The sequence below is a fragment of the Lineus longissimus genome, chromosome 14 (assembly GCF_910592395.1).
Source record: "Lineus longissimus chromosome 14, tnLinLong1.2, whole genome shotgun sequence".
Lineage (NCBI taxonomy): Eukaryota > Metazoa > Nemertea > Pilidiophora > Heteronemertea > Lineidae > Lineus > Lineus longissimus.
In genome coordinates, this window is record NC_088321.1 from 5,806,034 (window position 1) to 5,831,516 (window position 25,483).

Here is a 25,483-nt window from a genome sequence, read left to right on the forward strand (position 1 = left end):
CGATTGTCGGATGATCTATTTCCGGACATTGTAATTTCTCCGCTCTCGTCATAACCCCCTCCTCCTGCACGCAAGTCCAGCCCTTCTGATGACCAGACAAAAAATGCCATGAACTTCAGTGACCTGGGTGACCGTTTTTTAGCTGTTCGCAAATTGCGTTGTACTGGGGCACGTCATCGTGGGGGGGGGGTTCGGGAAGAAGTTTTGATGCACTTCAGCCGACAAGAACGATCAGGGAAATAGAAACATACAAGTACCAGTCGTAGCGATCACATCAGATCGCCGTTATACTCATGTGATCCATCCGTACTGTAAACCCCTTAATTTACACAGGGTTTTTTTTCGCAGAATTTGCAAACAGCCTGTATTCGCGAAAATAAAAATCGCGAAAAAAGTTTTAGATTCGAAAAACTGATCGAAATTTCAAAATCAACAAAAAAATAAAAGTCGTGGATATTTGCTTCAGCAATTTTGGCTGATAAGAAGCACGAACATTTGTCTGTTGACAGTGTGCTGGTTGCTGCAACTCTCTCACGCAAATGACTCACTACAACACTGAAATGCGAATAATATACTTTATTCTTTTTTTCTATTTATGATTTACCACCACCTTCGTATTCTACTTTTTGTTATAGATATGCACCACCGACATTGTAGCATTCATTCAATATAATACCATGTTCTAAATATAATAATATGCAGCAAACGACCTATTTCGTCCAATCAAAAGCGTGTACAGAGAATCACCGTATGTGTCATTTTGCTTCTTTGTGATATTTTCAACTGCTACTTTTTTACAATTGATTGCCGCGGCCAATATGGCATGTTTCACTTTATTTTACACCACCAGCATACAACAATCGTTGAGGTGATATAAAGATTACTTCCTTCATTATTACTTGCGAGTAAAAATCACAAGTAGGCCTACTGATGTTCTTACATTGTTTGGCGCTTCATAATATACAATGTAGCTCTTTTCTGGAAGCACGGGAGGAACAGTGGATGAAGCTGCAGCCAGCTTACAGCGTCATCGCTCTGTTGCGCTCAGCAGAGTAAAAAATACATTGTCCATTTTGGCCACGGCATTCTACACTAAAAGGAGTAGACAGTATTGGGATGACAGTCTGAATAATCTCACCATTTGGGCAACCAAGGAGTGAAGGACAGAAATTCTATACCAAGCCAGCCAATTTGATAGAGCAAGGTGGCCTTCTGGCTATATACGAGGACGGTTCAATAAGTTTTAACAATGGGGCATTCATTTCAAAAGGGGTTATCACAGACTTTGGAAAAAATATTTGCTCCAATGATGCAACTCTCTTAAGCGCATCTAAAATTATCCCCATACTCCTACAATAACTGGAACTGCAGCTTATTTAGCAGAGGTTGGGTGCAGCCTTTGAATTCTGAAAATCGAAAAGTTTGAAAAACCCTCATAAAATATATTAAAATATATTCCGTTTTTTTTCAAAAGCCAATATTTGCACCAGTGAGTAGAAACAAGCATTTATAAAATGTGTAAATATCGGTCACGTGGGCTAACCAGATGTACCATTGTTATTCAATATAAATAATATTGATGACACGTTTGCAATGTCGTGAATTCTGGTCGAATTTTTCAAATACGTCAATCATCAGTCTTTAATTACATTTGATCAGCCTCAATCATGCTGGTCGAATGCGTGTTAAGCATTAAGTAAAAGCATCCAGATTCACTTTATAGTTGTAACAAGTGGCTTTTGATTCCCAGTTATTTTTAATATCTAATGTTTCATTTAAGTGTTAAATTTGGTGAAATTCTGCTAAAAAAACTCGGTCACAAACAGGTAGTTTATACAAGCCCCCTTGTATGAATTGTGCTAGGGACGAAGAGCCATGAGTAGAAAGTGCTCTGGTATGTTGATTAGTAATGCCTAAAGGAAAATATGGTGGTGACTTTTATACTGAAAATTTTCATAACAAGTTTGTCAAAAATGCACCACCTGTTTTTAGTCAGAATTCAATTGCCACTCAAGGGTCAACACATAGCGATAAAACATCAACATTTATGTGAAAGTGGCCACAATTTGCAGCGATTTCAGCATGATGCAGGCCCTGGTTTCGCCTCGGCGGCAAAAAGTTATATCAAGTTTTTTAAAAACTTCTTGATCCGCCCTCGTAATACATTGAATAATACCTTGGTCCATGTGACATACAAGTAGAGAAGAAAATGTCCGTATTACAAAAGTTGATGATTGTAGTTATACCTAAAAAAATGAAACGGCCAGGGGCCATTGTGCTCACCGTATAGATATTTGGTGCTTTGGAATTCATCCAGGTTAAGAATGATTGTACATGTTTAGTATACAAGTCAAACCAAAGTCAGTATGACGTGATGTATCGTTGCTTGGAGTAAGTACCATGAGAATATCATCAAAAACAAGTCACTAATAAACGAGATATTGCACTTTTTACCTATTTTAGTTTTTGCCTCCTGGTGGCCAAGTTGAGTACCAGATCAGATTCGAAATTCGATGTCCGAGGTTACATGACGTAGGGAGTCATGTGTACCAAATTTCAAGTTCATAGCTTTAGTGGTTAAGAAACGTGCCATAGTTACAATCAAACGACCAATTTACGCCATTTGACTTCTGTGACCTTGAAAAGCAGGTCAGATTAAAAACTCATATGATATGCGATGTATGCTTACTAGGAGAACCTACCATAAAAATGTTATTGAAAACGAATCACTAATAAGCGAGATATCACACTTTCTAGGTTTTCACTTTTGGCCCCCTGGTGGCCAAGTCAAGAATCAGACCAGACTGAAATTCAGGGTCAGAGGTCAGCTGACCGAGGGGGTACTTTGTACAAAGCCTCAAGTTCATGGCCTTTTGGGTTAACAAACGTTCCACAGTTACGCTCAAATGGCCAATTTACACGATTTGACCTCTGTGACCTTGACAAGTACGTCAAATCAAAAACCCGTATCATATGTGATGCATCCTTGCTAAGAGTATCTACCATAAAATTTTTACCAAAAACTAATCAGTAATAAGCGAGATATGGCACTATCCAAATTTTTGGTTTTGGCCCCCTGGTGGCCAAGTTAAGAATCAGACCGGACCGAAAATCAGTGTCACAGGTCATCTGACCTAGGAGGTCATGTGTACCAAGTTTAAAGTTCATAGCTTTAGTGGTTAAGAAACGTGCCATATTTACACACAAACGGCCAATTCACACCATTTGACCTCTGTGACTGTGACCTTGAAAAGTACGCCACATCGACATGATTTTTTGTCAACATGTAGAGCTACGTAACAGGTGTCTACATACCAAATTTAAAGACTATAGGACAAATAAAGACAACGCGTGCCACTATCGGTTAAATTTTAGAGTTTGACCTCTGTGACCTTGAAAAGTAGGTCAAATCAAAAACCCGTATGATATGTGATGTATCCTTGCTAGTGGTACCCACCATGCAAATTTTAGCAAAAACAAATAAGTAATAAACGATTTATCGCACTTTTTAAGTTTTTGGTTTTAGCCCCCTGGTGGCCAGGTGAAGAATCAGACCGGACCAAAATTCGCTGCCAGAGGTCATGTGACCTAGGTCATAATGTGTACAAAGTTTCAAGTTCATAGCACAAGCGGTTAAGAAACGTGCCACACAGGATACGGACGACGGGCACAGGGCTATCGTATAGACTCCCCTGACGGTGAGCCAAAAAGGGCTGTGCGGGTGGTCACTTGCCAGAATTCGTCTACCAACTAATCCGTGTTTTACCAAGACCGTTTACTGACAGATTGACAATTAGACAATCAGTAGCGAAAGCAATTCTGACAAGAGAATCCTCACACTGCCGCTGAGATAATTTATTGCCAAAAGGCGGCATCATTTACTGGTCAAATACACCAAAAATCTCCAGCCCATGTCAACTTCATCCACAAAAGTTAGTTAATTTGATTTGATTTGATTCAATTTAATTTCATATTAATTATGAGCAACGATACAGACATATTGTATCGGTAACTATTGCAGCCACGCTTTGGCAATAACGTCCTCATTGCTTTTACGCACTCAACGTCTATAAGGTTACATTTAGCAGAAATTGATTTATATATCCATTGAAAAAGTACATGCTTCTCTCTAGAGCACGAGAAATCATTCTCACAATCCCTATATAACAATATTACACGCTTCTAAAGAGTAAACAATTCACACATTGGCCCAATATGTATCAAAATACGTGACGCAGTATACAGCGAAATTAACATAATGTCACAAGTATCTTGTTTAGCAGGATGCAATTGGAAATACAAGTACGTAACTGATTAGCATCAATTCTTTTCCCATCAAATTGTCAAATGTTGGTGAGATCTTTGCACTACCATCTTGCTGTGAACTACAACAGAGATTTATGAAAATAACTTTTAACTCAAAATCGCCTTTCCTGGTCAATGTGTTGTTATGCTGTCCTGTGTCATGTATTTGTTACATGTTCTAGAGTACAAAAAGACATACTGTCCACATAGTTCAAGCATAAAAATCCTAAGATTCTAGAATATAATTAACACAATGGCCCATATGCATTGAATTGTACTCATCGTAGAATTCCATTTTCCACCAATAGTCTTATGGTTTGCGGACTTTTGCTTCTGGTTCAGAGCAACATTTCATTAAAGTGTTCCTTTTGTGAAACGTTCCTCTAAACACAAGAAGATTTTAAAATCAAACCGTATAAATTCTTATAAAAAGTTTCTAGAGGAAAGAAGGATATGTTACCGACATCTGAATAGTCTTATGAGTGAGGTTTCGCTATCCCGTTACACCGAAAACGGTCCTCGTTCCCGTTCTCATTATCGGAAATATCAAAAACGGTTTCGTATTCCCCGTATAGAAATGGATGCAGGCATTCACAACCAAGATTTCAGCCTGTTTTATCATCAGCCCTCTTGGTTTACAAACCAACCTTTCTGGATGTTATTCTGAATCACGGTTCGGCAACCGTGTACCAAGGCCTGGTGGACAAAATCCGGTTACAAGATCCAACCTTTGTGTTGTTTCTCGCCAGTTTCTCGCGTAAAAGAATGTATACCGCACGAATTTCTGGATGTTATTCTGAATCACGGTTCGGTAACCGGGTACCAAGGCCTGGTGGACAAAATCCGGTTACAAGATCCAACCTTTGTGTTGCTTCTCGCCAGTTTATCGTGTAAAAGAATGTATACCGCACAAATTTCTGGATGTTATTCTGAATCACGTTTCGGCAACTGGGTACCAAGGCCTGGTGGACAAAATCCGGTTTTGAGATCGAGAAAACCAGCTCAGAAATTGATGAAGTTATTCGCATCAGTCGATCAATCTCGGTTGATCGGTTCATGGAACGAGATAGCAAAAACTCACTATACTGTTGACTTCAGAGGAACGTTTTACAAGTGATCTTATCTGTGTAAAACTTTGCTCTCCGCTAGAATAAGCCGCGCCGAACAATGTATAGGTGCAAGCTTCGAGAGCACAGAAATGGAATACCATTCATACAACGGCCCTAATGCATCAAGATAATAATAAGTTTCTCTAGAGTACAAATAGAAATACAATTCACACAATGCAAGCAAAACATTACGTTTCTATGATACAATACGCATCAGAATATGTGACGCAGCCAGTAAAACATTGCATGTCGATTACCAGGTGAATTTTTGGATACAAATGCACTTGAAAATGGGAACTGCATTACTCAGCATGAATTATTCTCCCATAAAATTATCAATTTTCAAACAAAGACGTCTTCACGTGACACTGAATCTCACGAAATGGAGTTTTCAAAAATAAACTACAACTCAACTTGTTTTCTATTCACTTTGACTCGTTTTACTGTCTGGGTCACAAGTTTGTCGAGTTCAAAAATAAAGCATACACTGATTAAGCCTAAATATCAAGCTTCACAAGCATATATAAGAAATACATCTCTCCCATTGTCCATTCTGTATGCCTAACATATCAAGCTTCACAAGCATATATAAGAAATACATCTCTCCCATTGTCCATTCTGTATGCCTAAAATATCAAGCTTCACAAGCATATATAAGAAATACATCTCGACCGTTGTCCATTCCACATGCCTAACATATCAAGCTTCACAAGCATATATAAGAAATACATCTCTCCCATTGTCCATTCTGTATGCCTTAAACATCAAAAAGTACATGCTTCTCTCTAGAGCACGAGAAATCATTCTCACAATCCCTATTTGTATAACAATATTACACGCTTCTAAAGAGTATACAATTAACACAGTGGCCCAATATGTATCAAAATACGTGACGCAGTATACAGCGAAATTAACATTATGTCACAAGTATCTTGTTTAGCAGGATGCAATTGGAAATACATTTACGTAACTGATTAGCATCAATTCGTTTCCCATCAAACTGTCAAATGTTGAGCTGGTGAGATCTTTGCACTACCATCTTGCTCGTGAACTACAACGGAGATTTATGAAAATAACTTTTAACTCAAAATCGCCTTTCCTGGTCAATGTGTTGTTATGCTGTCCTGCGTCATGTATTAGTTACATGTTCTAGAGTACAAAAAGACATACTGTCCACATAGTTCAAGCATAAAAATCCTAAGATTCTAGAATATAATTAACACAATGGCCCATATGCATTGAATTGTACTCATCGTAGAATTCCATTTTCCACCAATAGTCTTATGGTTTGCGGACTTTTGCTTCTGGTTCAAAGCAACATTTCATTAAAGTGTTCCTTTTGTGAAACGTTCCTCTAAACATAAGAAGATTTTAAAATCAAACCGTATAAACACTTATATAAAAAGTTTCTAGAGGAAAGAAGGATATGTTACCGACATCTGAATAGTCTTATGAGTGAGGTTTCGCTATCCCGTTACACCGAAAACAGTCCTCGTTCCCGTTCTCATTATCGGAAATATCAAAAACGGTTTCCTATTCCCCGTATAGAAATGCATGCAGGCATTCACAACCAAGATTTCGGCCTGTTTTATCATCAGCCCTCTTGGTTAACAAACCAACCTTTGTGTTGTTTCTCGCCAGTTTATCGCGTAAAAGAATGTATACCGCACAAATTTCTGGATGCTATTCTGAATCACGGTTCGGCAACTGGGTACCAAGGCCTGGTTGACAAAATCCGGTTTTGAGATCAAGAAAACCAGCTCAGAAATTGATGAAGTCATTCGCATCAGTCGCTCAATCTCGGTCGATCGGTTCTTGGAATGGGATAGCAAAAACTCACTATTACTGTTGACTTCAGAGGAACGTTTTACAAGTGATCTTATCTGTGTAAAACTTTGCTCTCCGCTAGAATAAGCCGCGCCGAACAATGTATAGGTGCAAGCTTCGAGAGCACAGAAATGGAATACCATTCATACAACGGCCCTAATGCATCAAGATAATAATAAGTTTCTCTAGAGTACAAATAGAAATACAATTCACACAATGCAAGCAAAACATTACGTTTCTATGATACAATACGCATCAGAATATGTGACGCAGCCAGTAAAACATTGCATGTCGATTACCAGGTGAATTTTTGGATACAAATGCACTTGAAAATGGGAACTGCATTACTCAGCATGAATTATTCTCCCCAAAAATTATCAATTTTCAAGCAAAGACGTCTTCACGTCACTCTGAATCTCACGAAATGGAGTTTTCAAAAAGAAACTGCAACCAAAAATTTGTTTTCTATTCGCTTTGACTCGTTTTACTGTCTGGGTCACAAGTTTGTCGAGTTCAAAAATAAAGCACGCACTGATTAGGCCTAAAATATCAAGCTTCACGAGCGTATAAGAAATACAGTTCTATCATTGTTAATACCGTATGCCTAAAACATCAAGCTTGACGACCATTCACGATCATAAGAAATACAGTTCTATCATTGTTAATACCGTATGCCTAAAATATCAAGCTTGACGCCCATTCACGATCATAAGAAATACAGTTCTATCATTGTTAATACCGTATGCCTAAAATATCAAGCTTGACGACTATTCACGATCATAAGAAATACAGTTCTATCATTGTTGATACCGTATGCCTAAAATATCAAGCTTAACGTCAATTCACGATCATAAGAAATACAGTTCTATCATTGTTAATACCGTATGCCTAAAATATCAAGCTTGACGACTATTCACGATCATAAGAAATACAGTTCTATCATTGTTGATACCGTATGCCTAAAATATCAAGCTTAGCGTCCATTCACGATCATAAGAAATACAGTTCTATCATTGTTAATACCGTATGCCTAAAACATCAAGCTTGACGTCCATTCACGATCATAAGAAATACAGTTCTCTCGTGGCCCATACCTTCATGACCTTGTGCCTTAAACATCAAGCCTCTCGAGCATACATATAAGAAATACAGTTCCGTCATTGTCTATACTAATATCTAAAATATCAGGCTTATATAAGATATACAGTTTGCTCATTGCTAATACCGTATGCCTAAAGTACAACATGCTTCTAGAGTATATGAAATATGATGCAGTACAATACATACAACACTGCTGATACAATATGAATGGGTTAGGGCAGGTTTCAACTATCTGTTTCGTGTGGTGCAGCAGTCAATGCACACTCCTCACCCGACACTTGGTTAACATCTAAACATGATTTTGTTTGTTAGGATTCGACATTATAATGACCCAGGATAACATACTGTTCGCAACAAAATCCTCTGTTCTCTAATCCCGCGATGGCAGGGTTCGTTGCTAGATTACCCATGTGAATCACTACCACCAGTGCGCGACGTCAATATTGATAACTTAAACAATTCGGAGGGACCAATAGTAATCATGCTGAAATATACAGCGATATGATACTCATTTTTTCGTTTGCGAAGCAATGCTAAAATCGGACCTTGAAATGTCTCTGGCAGAGTCGGGCAATATTTTGGAGGGTCATTTCACAACATTTCGTTGGTCGCCAGAACATCGAAATGCCATAGATACGATCGACAGAAATCGAAACACGTATAGTTTCAATCGGTCTGCGTTATCGACGATTTGATGCCTAGAAATAGTCGGTAGAAATGTTCTCGAGGAATCGACGTCAATTCTAAAATTTCGGCGTCAATTTGACGTTGATCTGGCGCTGATTCCTGACCTGGGATGGAACATAGAAGCTCGCAATGACCACTGCACCACGGAAACAACCATTTTGCCAAAGTTCGTAAAATGGAACAATTCTTTGGCTTCAATAAAACAAACACAGTTGAAAATACGCATAGTGTAATCTTGAAAAACTTGGAAACATTTAACATGTCGTTATCATTTTGGGATATTGAGTTACCGCTGGAATAGGCTGCACAAAACTCATGAAAACCATCACATCACCCTATCTGATGTTTTCAACTTTAAAATACACTACGAACTTTATTTAAAAGGAAGTCCTTGTGACTTGTACACAAAAATAATTTCGAGGAAAAATATCTTTAAAATCGTAGCCCTTTCTCCCTTTTCTCCACATTCTCCAGTCGCCTACACTTGCCAGAGCACGTCTCATAATGTTTAATAGTATTACACTGGAGTATGAATAGAAATTCAATATAACATAAGTTTCTTGGATACAAAAAGAAATCAAATTCAGCTTTGACAAATAATGATACTGTAGCTGTACAATATGGCCTGGCTCTTTATTTTTGCGAATTCGGATGTAATCTCGTTTAATTAGTGAAACTAAAAATTGCAAACATTTATTTTTATCGAAAAAACTGAAAGAAAATCGTCTCCTCTTCTGCCAAAAAGTCCCCGAAAAACAAGTTCTTAGTTTTTCATTTCGTGGATCGCAAAAATATAGAGGCAAGCACATGTACAGGTTTACAATCTGCGTTAAAACCTGAGACCCAGTGCGTCTATATGCTACAGTTATTACATTACAATTCGCCTCTTTCTGATCTGCGCGCACCTCTCGAGGCGGAGCTCTCTTGTGGGGAAACTAGCCGACTTATATAGCGTTTGATGTATCCGAATTATGAGCCCTAATCTTGTATCATCCATTAGCATGTTTGAAACATATTATGGAACAAATTACCTTCTTTGTTTGTCTCGTTATGCACTGTCGGCAGAAGATATACCTGTATTTCCACTGTCGGCAGAAGAGATACCTGTATTTCCACTGTCGGCTGAAGAGATACCTGTATTTCCACTGTCGGCTGAAGCGATACCTGTATTTCCACTGTCGGCTGAAGAGATACCTGCAATTCCACTGTCGGCAGCAGTTATCAGTACTTCCACTGTCGGCTAAAGAGATGCTTGCATTTTAACTGTCGGCTAAAGAAAGACCAGCATTTCCACTGTCGGCTGAAGAGATAACTTAAGTTTCACTGTCGGCTTATAGAGGAACCAGCTTTTCCGCTGGCGACTGAAGAGATACCTTCATTTCCACTGTAGGCTGAAGGGGTACCTGTTTTTTCACTGGCGGCTGACGAGGTACCTGCTTTTCCACTGTCGGCCTAAGAGAGACGGACATTTCCACTGTCGTCTGAAGTGATACCAGCGACTGAAACGCAAAGCAAGTAAACATCACACCAGTTTGTATTGTCTATGGTTTTAAAGAATCTATACTATAATGCGCGTTGTGGCCGCTAAAAAGGAGGCGATTTTTGTTTCAAAATTGGGCCTCGGAAATGCGTCGAATTCTTGCAACTTTTGGCTTCGTAGGTGTGGATCATAAGTAAGAGTGTCACTGAGGGTGTCATACGTCGAATATCTTCGTGGTTTTAGAATAAACAAGCCTATCGGCGTCTGATTCACAATGTGGTTTGTGAGGAGTGTCATAGTCGTCAACAGTGTAGCTTACGTATTTCGAAGACCAGTGGAATTGGCGGCGTCAAATTATTAGTGAAATTTATAATTTACAAATTACAAATTACAAATCGTTTATTGAAACCGTGTAAAAAGTTACATTTTACATAAGATGAAAGTACAATGACCATAAGCATGATGAACTAAATAACTGGTGTGACATTGTTGTGGATTTGGTGGTGTGCAGCTGGAGGAGTGGACAATGTCACAACCAGGGTTCCTACATTATATACAGTGGAACCTCCGTTAGTAGACACCTCTCTATTAAAGACAACCTTTCCAATAAGGACACTAGTTTTGGTTCCAAATTGGTTGTTTCCATTCAATTTTGACTTCTCTAATCAGTCTTTGGGTGTTCCGAATGCTTGACACATTTCGAACATGTTTTGGTTGGAAACAACCCTACAGTCTTACACTTATGGCTGAATGAATGACAGTGCATTTTCGTGAAAGCTCCGTGACGAAATGCTGCGACACTATTCGTCACCAACATGTTTGATGGGTGGTGCCATCTGCACAAAGGACGATGAATTAAATAACTGATGTGACATTGTCGCTGCATTTGCAGGTGTCCACATCGAGGAGTAGATGATGTCACTACATGTACCAGGGTTTGTACTTTCAAATACAGTGGACCTACTTTTTGTGGACACCTTTCTATTGAGGACAACCTCTTTAATAAGGACAGTAGTTTTTGGTTCCAAATTGGTTGTTTCCATTCAACTCGACTTCTCAGTTTAGGACACCTCTCTGTTAAAACAGCACTTTTCAGTCCCTGGGGCATTTCTGGAAATTTCATGCTATAGAGCAATTGGTTCAGCTAAGTGACAAGAACAGTACTATAAGACGGTTTTAAAAAGTTGAAAATTATTTATTTAAATGACATATGAATGGTTCAGCAGTAATTGGCAGTGTGCATTATGTAATGAAATATGATTTACATAATATAACATTTTTGTGACAAATAGTACAGATGATGGATAAATCGATACAGTGGATAGCTGTTAGAATATGCAATACATGCAATAGCATTTGTTTTTATTGAGATTTTGCGAGAACCAAGTGGTATTTTGACAAGATAATAGAAAGCAAATAACACTACAAGAACATGACTTCAATACATTGACATTGTAGTACTTGGTATACTAAAAATATTCAAAGATGGGTATCTTGAGTTAAAGTACAAGATGTATGAATGAAGGAGGCACTCTGGTAAAAAATGGTGTCGCTAATGAAAGATTAGAACAGTCCGTCTCAACCTGCCAAGCTCAGAGCGACATGCGCCTGGTTTTGCTGTGACGGGTCACATATACAAAGTTTACATAAAACAAGATTTGTATGTTTATTTAGGAGGAGTACAAAAGTTGTATATAAAATGCCGACTTCATTATGATTTATAGGACACAAAATTTGACATGACAGCATTTTATAAAATATGAATAATCTATAATGAGAATAGTTTTGTAGCACCAATGATTTGAAAATACTGAATTTATTTATTGCATGAATAGAACACAAAAAACACGATGATTACATGATTGTCACATGCGTGAAATATATTGTCATGGATGGGCATTGGGAACAAAAAGAATTGCTGTTATCCGCTGCATTGGTAGCGATTGCTTTAGCTGATTTTCAGAAACTGACAGGAATGAGAATGTTGATATAGTGTTGAAAAAATATTTTTATAACATACATTGCATTCAAATAACACTAAGAAGTAGACGAGTACTAATTTCGCACACTTGAAAATATTTGGACATTGACTGTCACTGGTAGTGGTAGTAGAGTAATTACATGCCATCAGCAGCACTAATTCAGACAGTTTTCGCTGTGCTTCAGTAACTGACTGGAATGACTAAGTTTGATTGTGCTGAAATGATACATAATAACGTACATTGCATAAACAAAATGATTACAAGATTTGTACTGTCTTGAAATATATGGACAGGGACAGTCACTGGAAGTTTGACATGCCATCAGTTGCACTGCTCCCGACAGTTTTCACTGTGCTTCAGTAACTGACTGGAATGACTAAGTTTGATTGTTCTGTATTTGCCTCCATTTGGATTTTGTGAACAAAAGTTACTAACCTTGTGTAATTGAAGTGTCGAATTCGCCTTGGTCGAAATGATAATACAGTAAATAAATCTATCGAATGTTGCTGAAAAGAAAACACTTACTACGTTAGAAGCCATGTACATGATAACACCACCACCACCATTATCAATATCATCACAAGTCAACTGGGGAATATGTGTGATATTTGTTCAAAACTTGCGTATATGGTATTTGCAGGTCTATTGTATTGTAACATATTTTTCACTTTCAAAATTAACTTTTTTACTAGAAATTATGAATCAATACTAACCGTAAGAAGCGTATGAAATTACAGAAGGCCTTCGTCGAAAAATGTAATGTACTTGTACTCATTCGTGTCATTAAACCTGAAAGCAGCACAGCATAACAGTGAAATTACCGTGACATCAATGGATGTCAAACTAACGTAGTGACGTAAATTTGAATTCGAAGTGCACAAATTCACAATTAAGGTTTCGAACACATTGAGAACTGAAAAACTTCATACAAATGCTTTCACACCAATGATATGATTGTGGCGCTCCTGATGAGGTATCGCCCTCTGCTAAGCAGCTTTGGTCGTAACTAGGGTAAATGTTTTTTTCAATTGATATGAGCGATGCAATACCTTAGTTTCCACCAGCGCCACGTAGCAGTCAATGAAGTTGTGCTGGTACTCCATTAACGTCATGCTTCAAATTTGAAGAAATTAATATTACCTTCATCAAGTACGTAATAATATTACACCAGGCCTTTGTCGAAAATGTAGATCTCGAAGTCTAACTGTAATGAAAGAAAACATCAATGTGACAATATGGTCTACTATGTATGAGGGGGAGAACGGGTATTTTCGGGACACTGGGATGGGCCGAAAATAACTGTCGGGATTCGGGATAGACACCCTTATTTTAGCGGGATTCGAGACAAGCCGTGTTTTGCGTCACGATTCGGCTAAAATTGCGTATTGGGAAACGGGATAAGCCTTTTTTCCTAACGGGACGTCGAGACAGTTACCCCCCCCCCCTTCCCCGTTCCCACCCTCATGACATGTAGCATTGTTTGTAGGCCTATTGTTACTCACAATCTATTTTTTTGTAATTGATACTGGTAGTATCAATGTGAAATATGCCACACGTTGGGAGCATGCAAGGCCTAGTACAATACACCATCATCACAATCAAATATTTCAATAATACACTGTCAACGAGAATGAATGTTCAACCATCAATCACGTGCATTGTAGTAGTGTACATCCCCCATCCCATGACGGCTTGCGCCCCGCTGACACGACGAGCACATGGCTGAGCCAATCCATCGCCTATACACTACTTTACAAAAATCGACACCTACTGAAACTTTCACTAATTATTCTCGGAAATGTACTTTATCGTTACATCAATAAATGCACATTCGAATTTCAAAACTACCACTTATTTTTGCCGTGAAACTGACCTGAGTTATCGAAACACCGTCACTGCGAAAAGAGGAAGAAGCAGGTCCGCATTTATCGAAATATTGCTAAATATAATTGTCAAAATGTCGACCAAATTACCAATTAAATTACAATAAACTTATCAAATGTTCACTCATGCCTTTGGGTGAAAAAATACTGATTTTTCAATCATTCTCAATTTTACAAATCACCAATCACAAAAAGAAATAATGATGCAATTACCCAAAATAGATGAGATTTGACCACTGGTATAATTCCGCCATCTTGGATATCGGCATCGTCACCACCACTTCAAATTCTAAAGTCTTATTCAGGCCTAATATGTGTCACCTGCTGTGGTAAAATGGCTTGTTTTATCAATAAATAACAAAATATGATCTTTGTAAATAAAATCGGAGATCTTCTGGTGTGTTTTTATGTGAATTTATTACGAACTATCAATGCAGCGCAGGGCAGCCATCGTGTTCTCATGCGTAGTGGCGATGCGATAGCCATCCGCGGCACTGCTTTTCAAGATGGTGGCAATTGCCCAGTGCTAGAGGCGTTGTAAGGAAAATTGAGAGTAGGCCCCTAATGAATGAACTCTCAACGATATCGATATATTTTCGTAATTCCAGCACGACTGTTCACCAATGAACGTCCACCGACAATCCCGCTTAACGAATATTAATATCAATTCATATCATGTATCTTAAAACGCTTTTATTTCATTTTAAAAAGAGTTATCGAGTGAACGATGACCTCCTACCGTACCCTCGAAATAAACAGCCAAAATGACCACAAAAACACCTTTTTAGAAAAAAACAGCGATTTTTACGAAATAAATGTCATCAGAGACGAAACTAGACACTAATTTAGCTAGGTATGCACAGTAATAGTACCTGAAGTGATCGATTTCAAGGAGAAAATACACTGAAAACAACTTTTCAGGAACAGAAATAAGATCACATTGTGAATAATAACAACTTTTCAGAGAGCACGTCGACTGGAGAGCTCCGCTCATTCTCAAAAGCATACACAAACTTCACGCATATTCTCCCTGCCACATCAGTATTAGCTTCCAGCACGTATGTAGTGCTGTACAACCTGGTCCATGGTGCAGGGTATTAGCAGGGAGATTAATGATTAGCCTATTCTATTTTAGTTCTATTCGAGAAACACTGACCGGAGTGATAAGGCAAATTCTGCAGGGTGGCCTACCGGAACATGCAGTCAGGGTATCAATAAACAGTTATGCCAGGATGGACAAAATATGTACAGTGGCCAGCGCTTGCTCTTTGTTTTATTCTTTACTGACTGATGTTGTCAGTTTGAATTGCGTTCTGCATCTCTCCATGCACCTGGCTTTGGTCCGACAGTGGCATTGGGTACGGGAGTGGGTAGGTGATATGCCTAATATGTGAGGGCCTTATTTGGAACAGGACCTGCTGTCACTGGTCTCAATGCATTGTGCAAAATAGCGTACTCCAATCAATCTATTGGGGGTTGCATGTAGATAGCAGCAATAAGTCCCTAAATGCAGTTAATTTCGTGTTTAACCTTAAATAAAACTTCAGTAACGTTAGAAATTTAATGTAGCTCAATCATCGTGCCCATTTAACTAATGTATATTACATTTCAACTTTGCCCGCTCCATTGGTATATGCTAGTGGTTTTAAAGAATGGAGAAGCACGATTCACTCATAAATACTTAACAAAATCAAGAGGATAACCCGTATAATGGAATTAGATATTAATTTGATAACGAAATAATTTCCAATTTGGGGACGGAGATTTCAGCGTGAATGTTGTAATGTTGAGGCAACTGTGTAAAGGATGCTGAAAGTCTACATTTGATGGACAATTGAAAAGAAAATACTTTAATATTTGTTAACAATGGCTTCAGGGCCACGTCAAAACAGAGTATACAGAGTCAGCAGCCGATATCGGTAACATAATAAATATGGGAAATCCCCACCATCTCAGGGCAGTTATATTTAAAGGTTACCACCCTTCGTCAGTGCTGCAAAATCCGCGTCGAGTGCGAAATATACAACGTTTACCTAAGTATGGTGAAATATGAAGGCTATCCATAGTGGCCTACTGGACTTTGCGCAAAGAAAGCAACCAACGTAACGGTCCCTAGGTATTGTTATTTTCCTTAGACAATACACATCCTGGTCATCCTAGGGTCGTGGTTACATGGGAAGTTATCATTGCAAAAGAAGGCCAAACACAAGCTTGAGTCAAGCAGCACACATAAGTCGAGCACATACAAGCCATGACACAGAACACATTAGGTTTTATAAAATGGATTGGCAGTCGAATTAGCGAAGGCATACATTTTTAGTTGCAGGTGATTCACTGCCAGTTAAAGGGCCTAATATTTTGTCACATTAGGTACAGTTTGGAATATGAATTTAGCCAAGTTCATGGGGATGGATAGGTGACGCCGGCATCTAACCGAGCATATATTTGCCTTGGCCATAGAGGGCGCTACCAATGCAAATCACTGGCAGTTAAAGGGACTAGCCTTTGACATAACTAGCCTTTGACATAAGGGTAGTTTGGAATTTCAATTTCGCCTGGTTTATGGGGATCGATAGGAGGCGCCAGCATCTAACTAAGCATACATTTGCCGCTATGATAATGAATAGAGGGGCTAAAGTGCAAATCACTGGGACTATTATCTTGCGACATGGGGATGGATAGGTGGCGCCAGCGAGGCAGATGGACCACACCAAAGAGGACATCTCAAGATAAACCATGACCGAAGCACTACACTGTCCACTGGAGGTATTCTGTGGCCGTGTTAGCCCCTGGTTTAATTCACTAGGAACAGAACCTGAAGCGGTCAAATATAATGGTCGCTCCCCTATTGCGCTTGTTGCGTTGCGTTGCTTTCTTTGCGCAAAGTCCAGTAAGCCTTTCATCAAATGCAAAATGGCCAAGCGTGAGATGTTATGTCTGGTACTCTCATCAGTGAGTGAAAGTCGATTCATTAGCGACAGTGAACATGTCCAGGCTTGGAGATTTGGGAATTCACGACAATACAGTCAGTGCAGACCATTTATTTACTCAAGAAAAATCTAATTTAGAAAATGTAAAAACAGCACATAACAGCTTATCTGAAAGAAGGAAAGGAAAGAATTCGAATTATGTCAAGAAGTTATATTTAGCGTATTTTATTAAAATAGGTATAATTAGCGTATCAAAATACGCAAAATAGAACTTCTTGACATGATTATTCTGGTTCTTTTCTCCTTTTCCACTGTTTCGATCGGCGTCGCCTAGCGGTCTCGGGTATCCAAAACGACTCATTTTAAGCTTTGGAGAACTTTTGTTTTGTAAAATTTGGATGAAATTCGAAGCAACCTAACGTGTATGCTATGTTGTATGTGTAAAGTGTGTAGTAAATATCTAACTGTCACTGGCTCATCTATTGTGAATCTCAATTCAATGAGTTACTATAGAGTACAAAATGAAATATAATGATTCATTAGCCCAGCGCATGATCCATACAAAACCTCCAGAAAGCTCTCCACTGGTCGCAGTGGTTGATAGGGTGAGGGACGAGGGCGGTCCACTGCGTCCAGACTGTAAGTATATTATGCTCGGGTTGCTCAGGAATAACAAAAACAAGAAGAATTCACACCAAGGAGTCCAAAATATACCACGGGATAGAATAATTCCGAACACTTACAACTCATTGACCGATTTAAAGGGAAAAGGTACCAGCCAATATGCATCGTAGTCAGGCGGGGGGGGGGGGCAAGAGGCATGTATAGGCCAAAGGAGACAAGGGGGTAATAGATAGTGTCCAAGCGTAGGTGTAAAAAGTAGTATGATGATTATGACTTATAGTGCGACATGAAACCAAGGTAACGGTTCAGTTAAATTGTTGCATCAACTTTTGTTCAGTAATTCTCTTTTGTGTAGTGTCAGTATTATAAAGTGATCCCTTCAGAACAGAGACTTTCATGTCATCAAGAGAAGGCCCAGGTTTATTTGAATGTCCACCGATAGGAAGAAGTGTTTTTGCGCCTGATGGATTGTGCATGAGCACAATGACCAAATGGGGGTTTAGGCCAAATGGAGTGGGACTGAGGCCTGTTTGATCGGTCTGAGCCCTATATGCAATATGTGGGGGATCTGGAATGCACAGATGGCTATATTGTACAAAAATATTTTTTTTGAATATATCCACCATCAAGAGAAAAGGTAAAAAAATCTGAAAATATTGCATGCCGACCACCAGTTATTGCTTTGTATTTGTAATTCACGTCATTCCCGCCAGTGCCCACAGCTGTTCGGATATATTCTGTGGTCACTTCCGTTCGGTACTTGTGGTCAATTGCAACCAGGGCAATGGGCCTATCTATGATTGACCGACCATGATAGCCAAAAACGGCATTGAAATAAATTTTTTAAAAGAGCACACCTGCGCGACGAAATGAATTTAATCTGCATGTAAGTCAGGGGTTGAGAGCATGGAACCGAACATCCCGCGAAAACGAGAGGCATTTTCATTCATAGCGAGGCATTTTCTGTCGTCCACTAACGGAAACAAAAGAAATTTGAAGTTTATCCCCTTCGACAAGAAAAGATGGCTAATTTAACCTCCCTCTCCTGCCTATTGTCCCCTTAAACCCAGGGGGAGTCCAGTCCAGCGATATAGATAATAAGAAATCCATTGGCAACACAGGCGCAGAGAGCAGATGGTTTTACCAATGAATTTGTTGATTCATCTATTCATGAAATTAAAGAGATCTTTTCGGACAGTTTCTAAAGTTATGATGACAAAACTGTTCTAAAAAAGTAGTAGAATTCTGCTAATAGCCCCCGAAAATGATAAGAATAGACATGGATGAAGTTTGAAACCAGAGCATTAAGGAGCCTATTAACTAAAAGGCTGGTGTTTTTTTTGGGGGGGGGGCCGTCACATTACATTCGATTTATCTAAAAATGAAAATAGAGCACGGCCAGGATAAACTCGAACCCATGACTTTGGAACCTTTCGACATCGGGTGAAAGAATCACTGTTGGCAGTGTGACCGCCTAGGCAAACGAGTAACTAAGTCAGAAAGGAATCACAGGTCGTCATTAAGCAGCATTAAATTACTTATTTTCGCTGTTCGTCACACTTGAATACCCTCGACATAAATTTTTGAGACCGAAAATTGAAATTCCCGATGTCCAGGATGTATATACGTAACATAATTGGCATTATCATATAGCTCAATAAGAAATGCTCTGCTTGATGGAGCCAGTTCTGCGAATAACGTTCTCTAAGACGACTATATGAAGCACAATTGCGCAGCAAAAAACCTTATCAAAATGATTTTCGTCCGCCAATACTTGGATGTTGAATCCGCGGATTCCGGGATGTTTCGTCCCATTCTGGGATGTGCGATCCCATTCCTCGAGCTCTTTGCTGTTCGAAGGGGATAAAACTTCAAATTTATTTTCTTTCCGTTAGCAGACGACAGAAAAATGCCTCGCTTTGACTGAATAAGCCTCGTTTTTCGCGGAATGTTCGGTCCTAACCCCCAACCCCTGTAAATGGCGTTAATTAAGCATTATTTCAGAGGACTGCCACTTATCAGAAGAGCTTGCAGTATGTGAACCCTTAACTTAAAGTTGTACCCCAGATCATAGGCATTGTAAAGTTCGTTCCAGGCGCAGGTTTGACGTCCGCTTCACACGTGTATTTTTGGGTGTGTACACTCAAGGGACAAAAGGGACAAATCGACTGCTTTGCGCCGTTATGACCCTGTTTTTTTCCAAAATTGAAAATTACATTAAATCTCATGGCAGTAAGCTTATGTGCCAGAAAAAAATTCCCTCCGAGTATAAGGGGCGCGAACTTGGCGAAGTACAAGTACAACCACTGCAGGAAGAGGTAATCAGCTGGATTCCACTTCTTTTTCGTTAAACTAAGCTCTCACTTAATCCATCAGATGCCAGTGCCAAGTGTGACACACAAGGCATCACCCCCAGATGCATGCTGAGACCAAACTACTGCAACCAGATACACAAACCTTCCAATTTGTATCGAGGCAGAGTCCTAAGAGAGCTTTCTTATTAGTTTCGATACCAGTAGGCTGCTTCACATTTGATACCATCTAGATTCAGCAAATGGTCAAAAATCAGGCAAAAATATTCAAGTGTTTTGCAAAGTTTGCGCCCAATATACTCCGAGGGAAAGATTCCCAGGCACATATAAGCTATTATAGACAATTAATGTACTTTTAAATTTTAGAAAAAAAAATCCAGGGTCAAAACGGCGCAAAGCGGTCTATTCGTCCGCTGAATGGATAACACCCAAAAATGTATGTGTAAAGTGGGACGTCAAACCAGGACCTGGTGTGATCAACAGGGAATCTGAGACGAAATCAGGGAAACTGAGACGATTTAGAACTCAGTGAATGAACTCGCGCCGTTTTTTTTCGCCGTCGCGGCCCGCGGCGCGGTTCTGGTGTGAACGACCTGCCCAGAGAAAGAGGTTGCTTGTTCGAGGATTTCACATAATATTTATTTATGATGATGTCATAGAAATAGGCTGCAGACTGAGCCCCAGTCCTCTTTTTTCTATCCATCCTCTCATTCCTCTTCCGATTATTTCAACATGGCCGCGTTGTCAGTGGATGTACCAATATTTCGCTATCTGGAGAATTGCCGGCAACCAAAAGATTATCACTTGTATGGAAAGTTGGGCTAGTGTCTTATAAGAATGTAATCGGCAAGGTTTGTGCATCATCGAAAGTCATCTGACCTAATTTTACACCATGGGCCAATAGTGACTGCGACTGATTTTTCAAGTGGGGGGGGGATAATATTACTTCAATTGTTACAAAATATTGCACGCATACTGGTTCAGGAAAAATCAATCTCTGCCTCTCTACAAAACATTATCCTTCCTCCACTCAAAATACTTCAGCACACCATGATAGAACCGCAGCAGTGATCCCTGCTTATACCCGTTTTAGAGTTTTCCTGACTTCAGTCGCTTTGTCTATGTCATTCGGATTGTACTTGTAACTCTTACCGTGTGAGACGACCGAATAAGTTTCAACATGAGAGTGTAACTTACGCAACTTATCTTCGAGAAGGTCATCGGCAGATGGTCGATCTTTAGGGACCAAAATGAAGGTCTTCTTGAGGAAATCTTTCACATCACCAGGAACATTTTCAGCAACGGGAGGAGCCTCACCATTTCCAATCCTAAACGTCAGATTTCGTGCATTTCTAGACTCACTCCATGGACGAGTTCCCTTGGCCATTTCCAACACAACACAGCCAACGCTCCTGTGGATAGGATACACACTTGATTCAGCATCGGGTGAATTATAACACCATACATAAAATTTAAAAGGCGATCATGTTGCTGCCGTGTGGCTATGGCAGAGTTTTGTCTATGAGGAAGATCAGTGGCGTAGTGGTTAGAGCACCGGGCTCATAATCAGGAGATCGTGGGTCAACCTTGTTTACCCGAGGTCATTTCGTGCTCCTATACATGCTTCCCAAAATTGGTGGCTTGCATTGGAACTAACTTTTTCCCCCTTGTCCGTCATTAAAGGCATTCAAGTGTGTTGGTCAACCATGTCTATCTCCTTTGTCCCTCCACCATAAGGCCTAGTTTCCCCTTATGACATCACTATTTCGGACACTCAGCGCCCCATTTCTGGAAAGGTGTATAGTCACTTGCACTGCACCTGGTATCATGTTGAGTTAAAACATATTTGATTGGTCAAAGAATAACGTTTGACATGCAAATAAGATGTAAATAATGATTTGACACTTGGCATATTCATGGCATATTGAATCGTTGAAAAGGGCAACTTATCAGTCTACATAACCATTTACCCTAATGCGATCACAAATCATATGACGGCATAATAGAACTTCATGGGCACGGATAATATGAGCTAATGCTGATATAAAAAATCAATTTCCTCTACAAAAAAATTGCGTCATTTAGTCGGGCCATGCGGGAACTCCAAGCAAAAAGTACCGAAGAAGGTGCACGTGTCACAAATGCCAAATCGGGCGAGCACTGTGAAAATATTATTTCGAAATCCCTTTTGATCATTTATTTTCATATCTAAGTATAAGGCTTCTTTATCTGTATTCACCTTGAGATAATTGCTCAATTTTACAATTATTTGGCCGGCTGCAAACAGTTTTAGTCATGATGAAACAGTGCTGACAGGTAGGGCCCGAATAGATCAGATCAGAGGTTAGACATGCTACGTCACCCACAGATTCTGGCGATAACGCGACATGTGTCGTATAGGTGTTTCCAGGGAATACGGTGAAACCCTTTTGAATGCTAATCAATTAGACCCCAGATGTAGAGGTTGGTCGTGGGGTCGATTCTCGGAAGGGTCACCGCTGTTTCGTCTTTGTGTCCATGAGCAAGGCATTTTAACCTACTTGCTTCTCGCCACCCTAGAGTAAATGGGTACCTAGCTTGCAGAGATGGCAAACTATGAATGTTAGTCCTGAGCGCTGTAAAGCTGCAGCTCGGACCTGTGATACTCCAACAGAGTAGAGCTTGAATCATGAATGTGAACCAGCGGACAGTCATGACAGTGCCCACATGTATAACCATAGCGGGGCTTGTGGTATTAGCTCACCTCTCTGAGAGGTGAGCTAAGAATAGCAAAATTTCGTTTGAACAAGGGGGTGGGTGAGCTTTTGCTATGGCGAAGTGTCTGTTGTCGGGGCACATTTCGTAAACACTGGGACTCTATTAACTTGAACATTGGTAAATTTATCAATTAACCCTTTTGCAGAGGGAATTGTCCTATAATCTTTACATTCATCATGATCTTGACAGCCGTGTTTTGTCTATTGAAAACCATAACTGTATACTGGAAATTTGATATACCTATTTCTAAGGCCTATGCAATGCCTACATAACAAATAAAGTTAAAGTTATGAATAGAAAAAGAGAGAATTCAAATAATATTCCAAAAAAACATTGTGTACCTTTTTTACTTATTTATGCCATTTTGTGTACCTTTTTTCCCAGTACCTTTTTTCCGGTACCTTTACTTCCGGTACTTTTATTTCCTGTACTTTTATTTCCCGGTACTTTTTTCAGTACCTTTATTACCTAGATTCAGTCAACAGACACCCCATACCCCCCCCCCCCCCCCCCCCCCCCCCCCCCCCCCCCACACACACACCCATACTCAGAACAAACAAACGCCCATCCCTTCCCGCTACCTTCTGGATACCAGGATATTGGTATAAAATCTGTGGAACGGGCTGGAGCAAACAGAATGGTTGCCAGCAAGACTTGGCATGTGAGGTAGCTCAACTCTCAAAGCAAACCCACTGGAGAATGCCAGCAAGACTTGGCATGGGAGGTAGCCAAATCCTCAAATTTCTAGTCTAAGGGACAATAATGCTAGCAAAGCTCAGTATGAGAGGTGGCCGGCCATATCCTCTTGGGAAAGCTCCTTTGCAGAATGCTAGAACAACTTAGCATGAAGGTAGTCTAACCCTTCCCTGGCAATGCATCAGTGGCTATCTGATGGCGGCTCTTGTAACTATAGGCCTCACGAGTCAGCCTGTTGGGCCAATACTGTTTTGCACTTTGTTTGCGAGTGTGCTTCAATTCAGAAAGGATAAATTATGTGGTGATTATGTGGGAGATATCAGTGAGCGTAAGTGTTTTGCTTTGAATTATGATGCTGTAGAAATGTGTAAGTACTGTAAATAGTTATGAGCTCAGTCTATCATTAAAACTTATTAATTAGATATGAAGTCTTAGCCCTCTGTTTCTTAGTTCCTTGGTCCATTAGAATAAGATTGGTGTCAGATCAGTGGTGACATCGTACTTGACGAACTAGTTAATTTCGTCAATATTTGGATGCCCAGGGTTGTGACATTTATTGTCTTTGTTTCTTTAATGGTGAAGCTTTACCGCTCGACCCGGTTTTACGCTACAGTAGAAATAAGCGTAATTGGTAGCCTAAATTAGGCGTAGGGCTACAAAACCTCATCCACTTATTCATAGAGCTACATCAATACAAACATATCAACAGAAGTGTTGCTATCATCTAGAAATAACAATGAGCAAACCCACATCGAGTACCATAGAAAAGGAAATGTTCGCTGTTGAATCTGCCTGGGCTTTCAATTTTTTTTCTGTCGTCTTCTAAGCGCTTTGGTAACCATAGTGACAGGTCCTTACTGACACTGTCCGAATCCCCACACCCACGGTGGTCAACGTACACGATTAATTCAGTGCGAAGCAATGATCTATCACTTTTCCCGAGCAGACGAAAATTTGGTACAAACTCTGCACAATCCACTCCGTTTCGCGCCTTAGAAACTACCGTCATTGTGAGATAAGTCCATTTTTGGCTCACCGTAGGGGAGTCTATACAATACCGCAGTGTCCGTCGTCCGTCGTCGTCCGTCGTCGTCGTCGTCGTCGTCGCCGTCGTCGTCGTCGTCGTCCGTCGTATCCTAGTTCAAAAACAGTGGCACGTTTCTTAACCGCTAGGCCTATGAACTTAAAACTTTGTACACATGACCCCCTAGGTCAGATGACCCGTGACACTAAATTTCTCTCCGATCTGATTCTCTACTTGGCCACCAGGGGGCCAAATGTGGATATCTAAAAAGTGTGATATCTCGCTTATTAGTGACTTGTTTTCGATGAAACTTTTGTTGTAGGTACTCATAGCAAATATACATCTTATATCATACGGGTTTTTAATTTGACCTACTTTTCAAGGTCACAGAGGTCATATGGCGTAAATTGGCCGTTAGAGTGTAAACTATGGCACGTTTCTTAACCACTAAAGCTATGAACTTGAAACTTGGTACATATAACCCCCTATATCACATAGCCTCTGGTGCTGAATTTCAGTTTGATCTGATTCTCAACTTTGCCACCAGGGGGCCAAAAGTGGAAATCTAAAAAGTGTGATATCTCGCTTATAAGTGACTTGTTTTCGATAAAATTTTATGGTAGGTACCCTTAGGAAGAATACATCACATATCTTACGGGTTTTTAATTTGATCTACTTTTCAAGGTCGCAGAGGTCAAATGGCGTAAATTGGCCGTTAGAGTGTAAACTATGGCACGTTTCTTAACCAGTAAAGCTATGAACTTGA

General features: G+C 39.8%; 1 protein-coding gene and 1 long non-coding RNA gene across 2 annotated transcripts in view; both read right to left on the reverse strand.

The window, feature by feature from the left end:
- Positions 1 to 481: 481 nt before the first annotated feature.
- Positions 482 to 25,483, reverse strand: part of LOC135498756 (uncharacterized) — a 42,365-nt gene continuing 17,363 nt past the window's right edge. Inside the window, exons 7-8 of the mRNA XM_064789160.1 lie at positions 21,438 to 21,652; positions 482 to 10,528 (exon numbers count right to left, since the gene is read on the reverse strand). Of these exons, the coding sequence (XP_064645230.1) occupies positions 10,482 to 10,528; positions 21,438 to 21,652 (262 nt within the window). The 3' untranslated portion in view covers positions 482 to 10,481. The remainder of the gene's footprint in view (positions 10,529 to 21,437; positions 21,653 to 25,483) is intronic.
- On the reverse strand, positions 12,999 to 14,467 carry LOC135499145 (uncharacterized). Its single transcript, XR_010449263.1, has 3 exons — positions 14,365 to 14,467; positions 13,541 to 13,695; positions 12,999 to 13,280 (listed from the first exon to the last, which is right to left on the reverse strand). It is a non-coding gene; the product is annotated as an uncharacterized LOC135499145 (long non-coding RNA).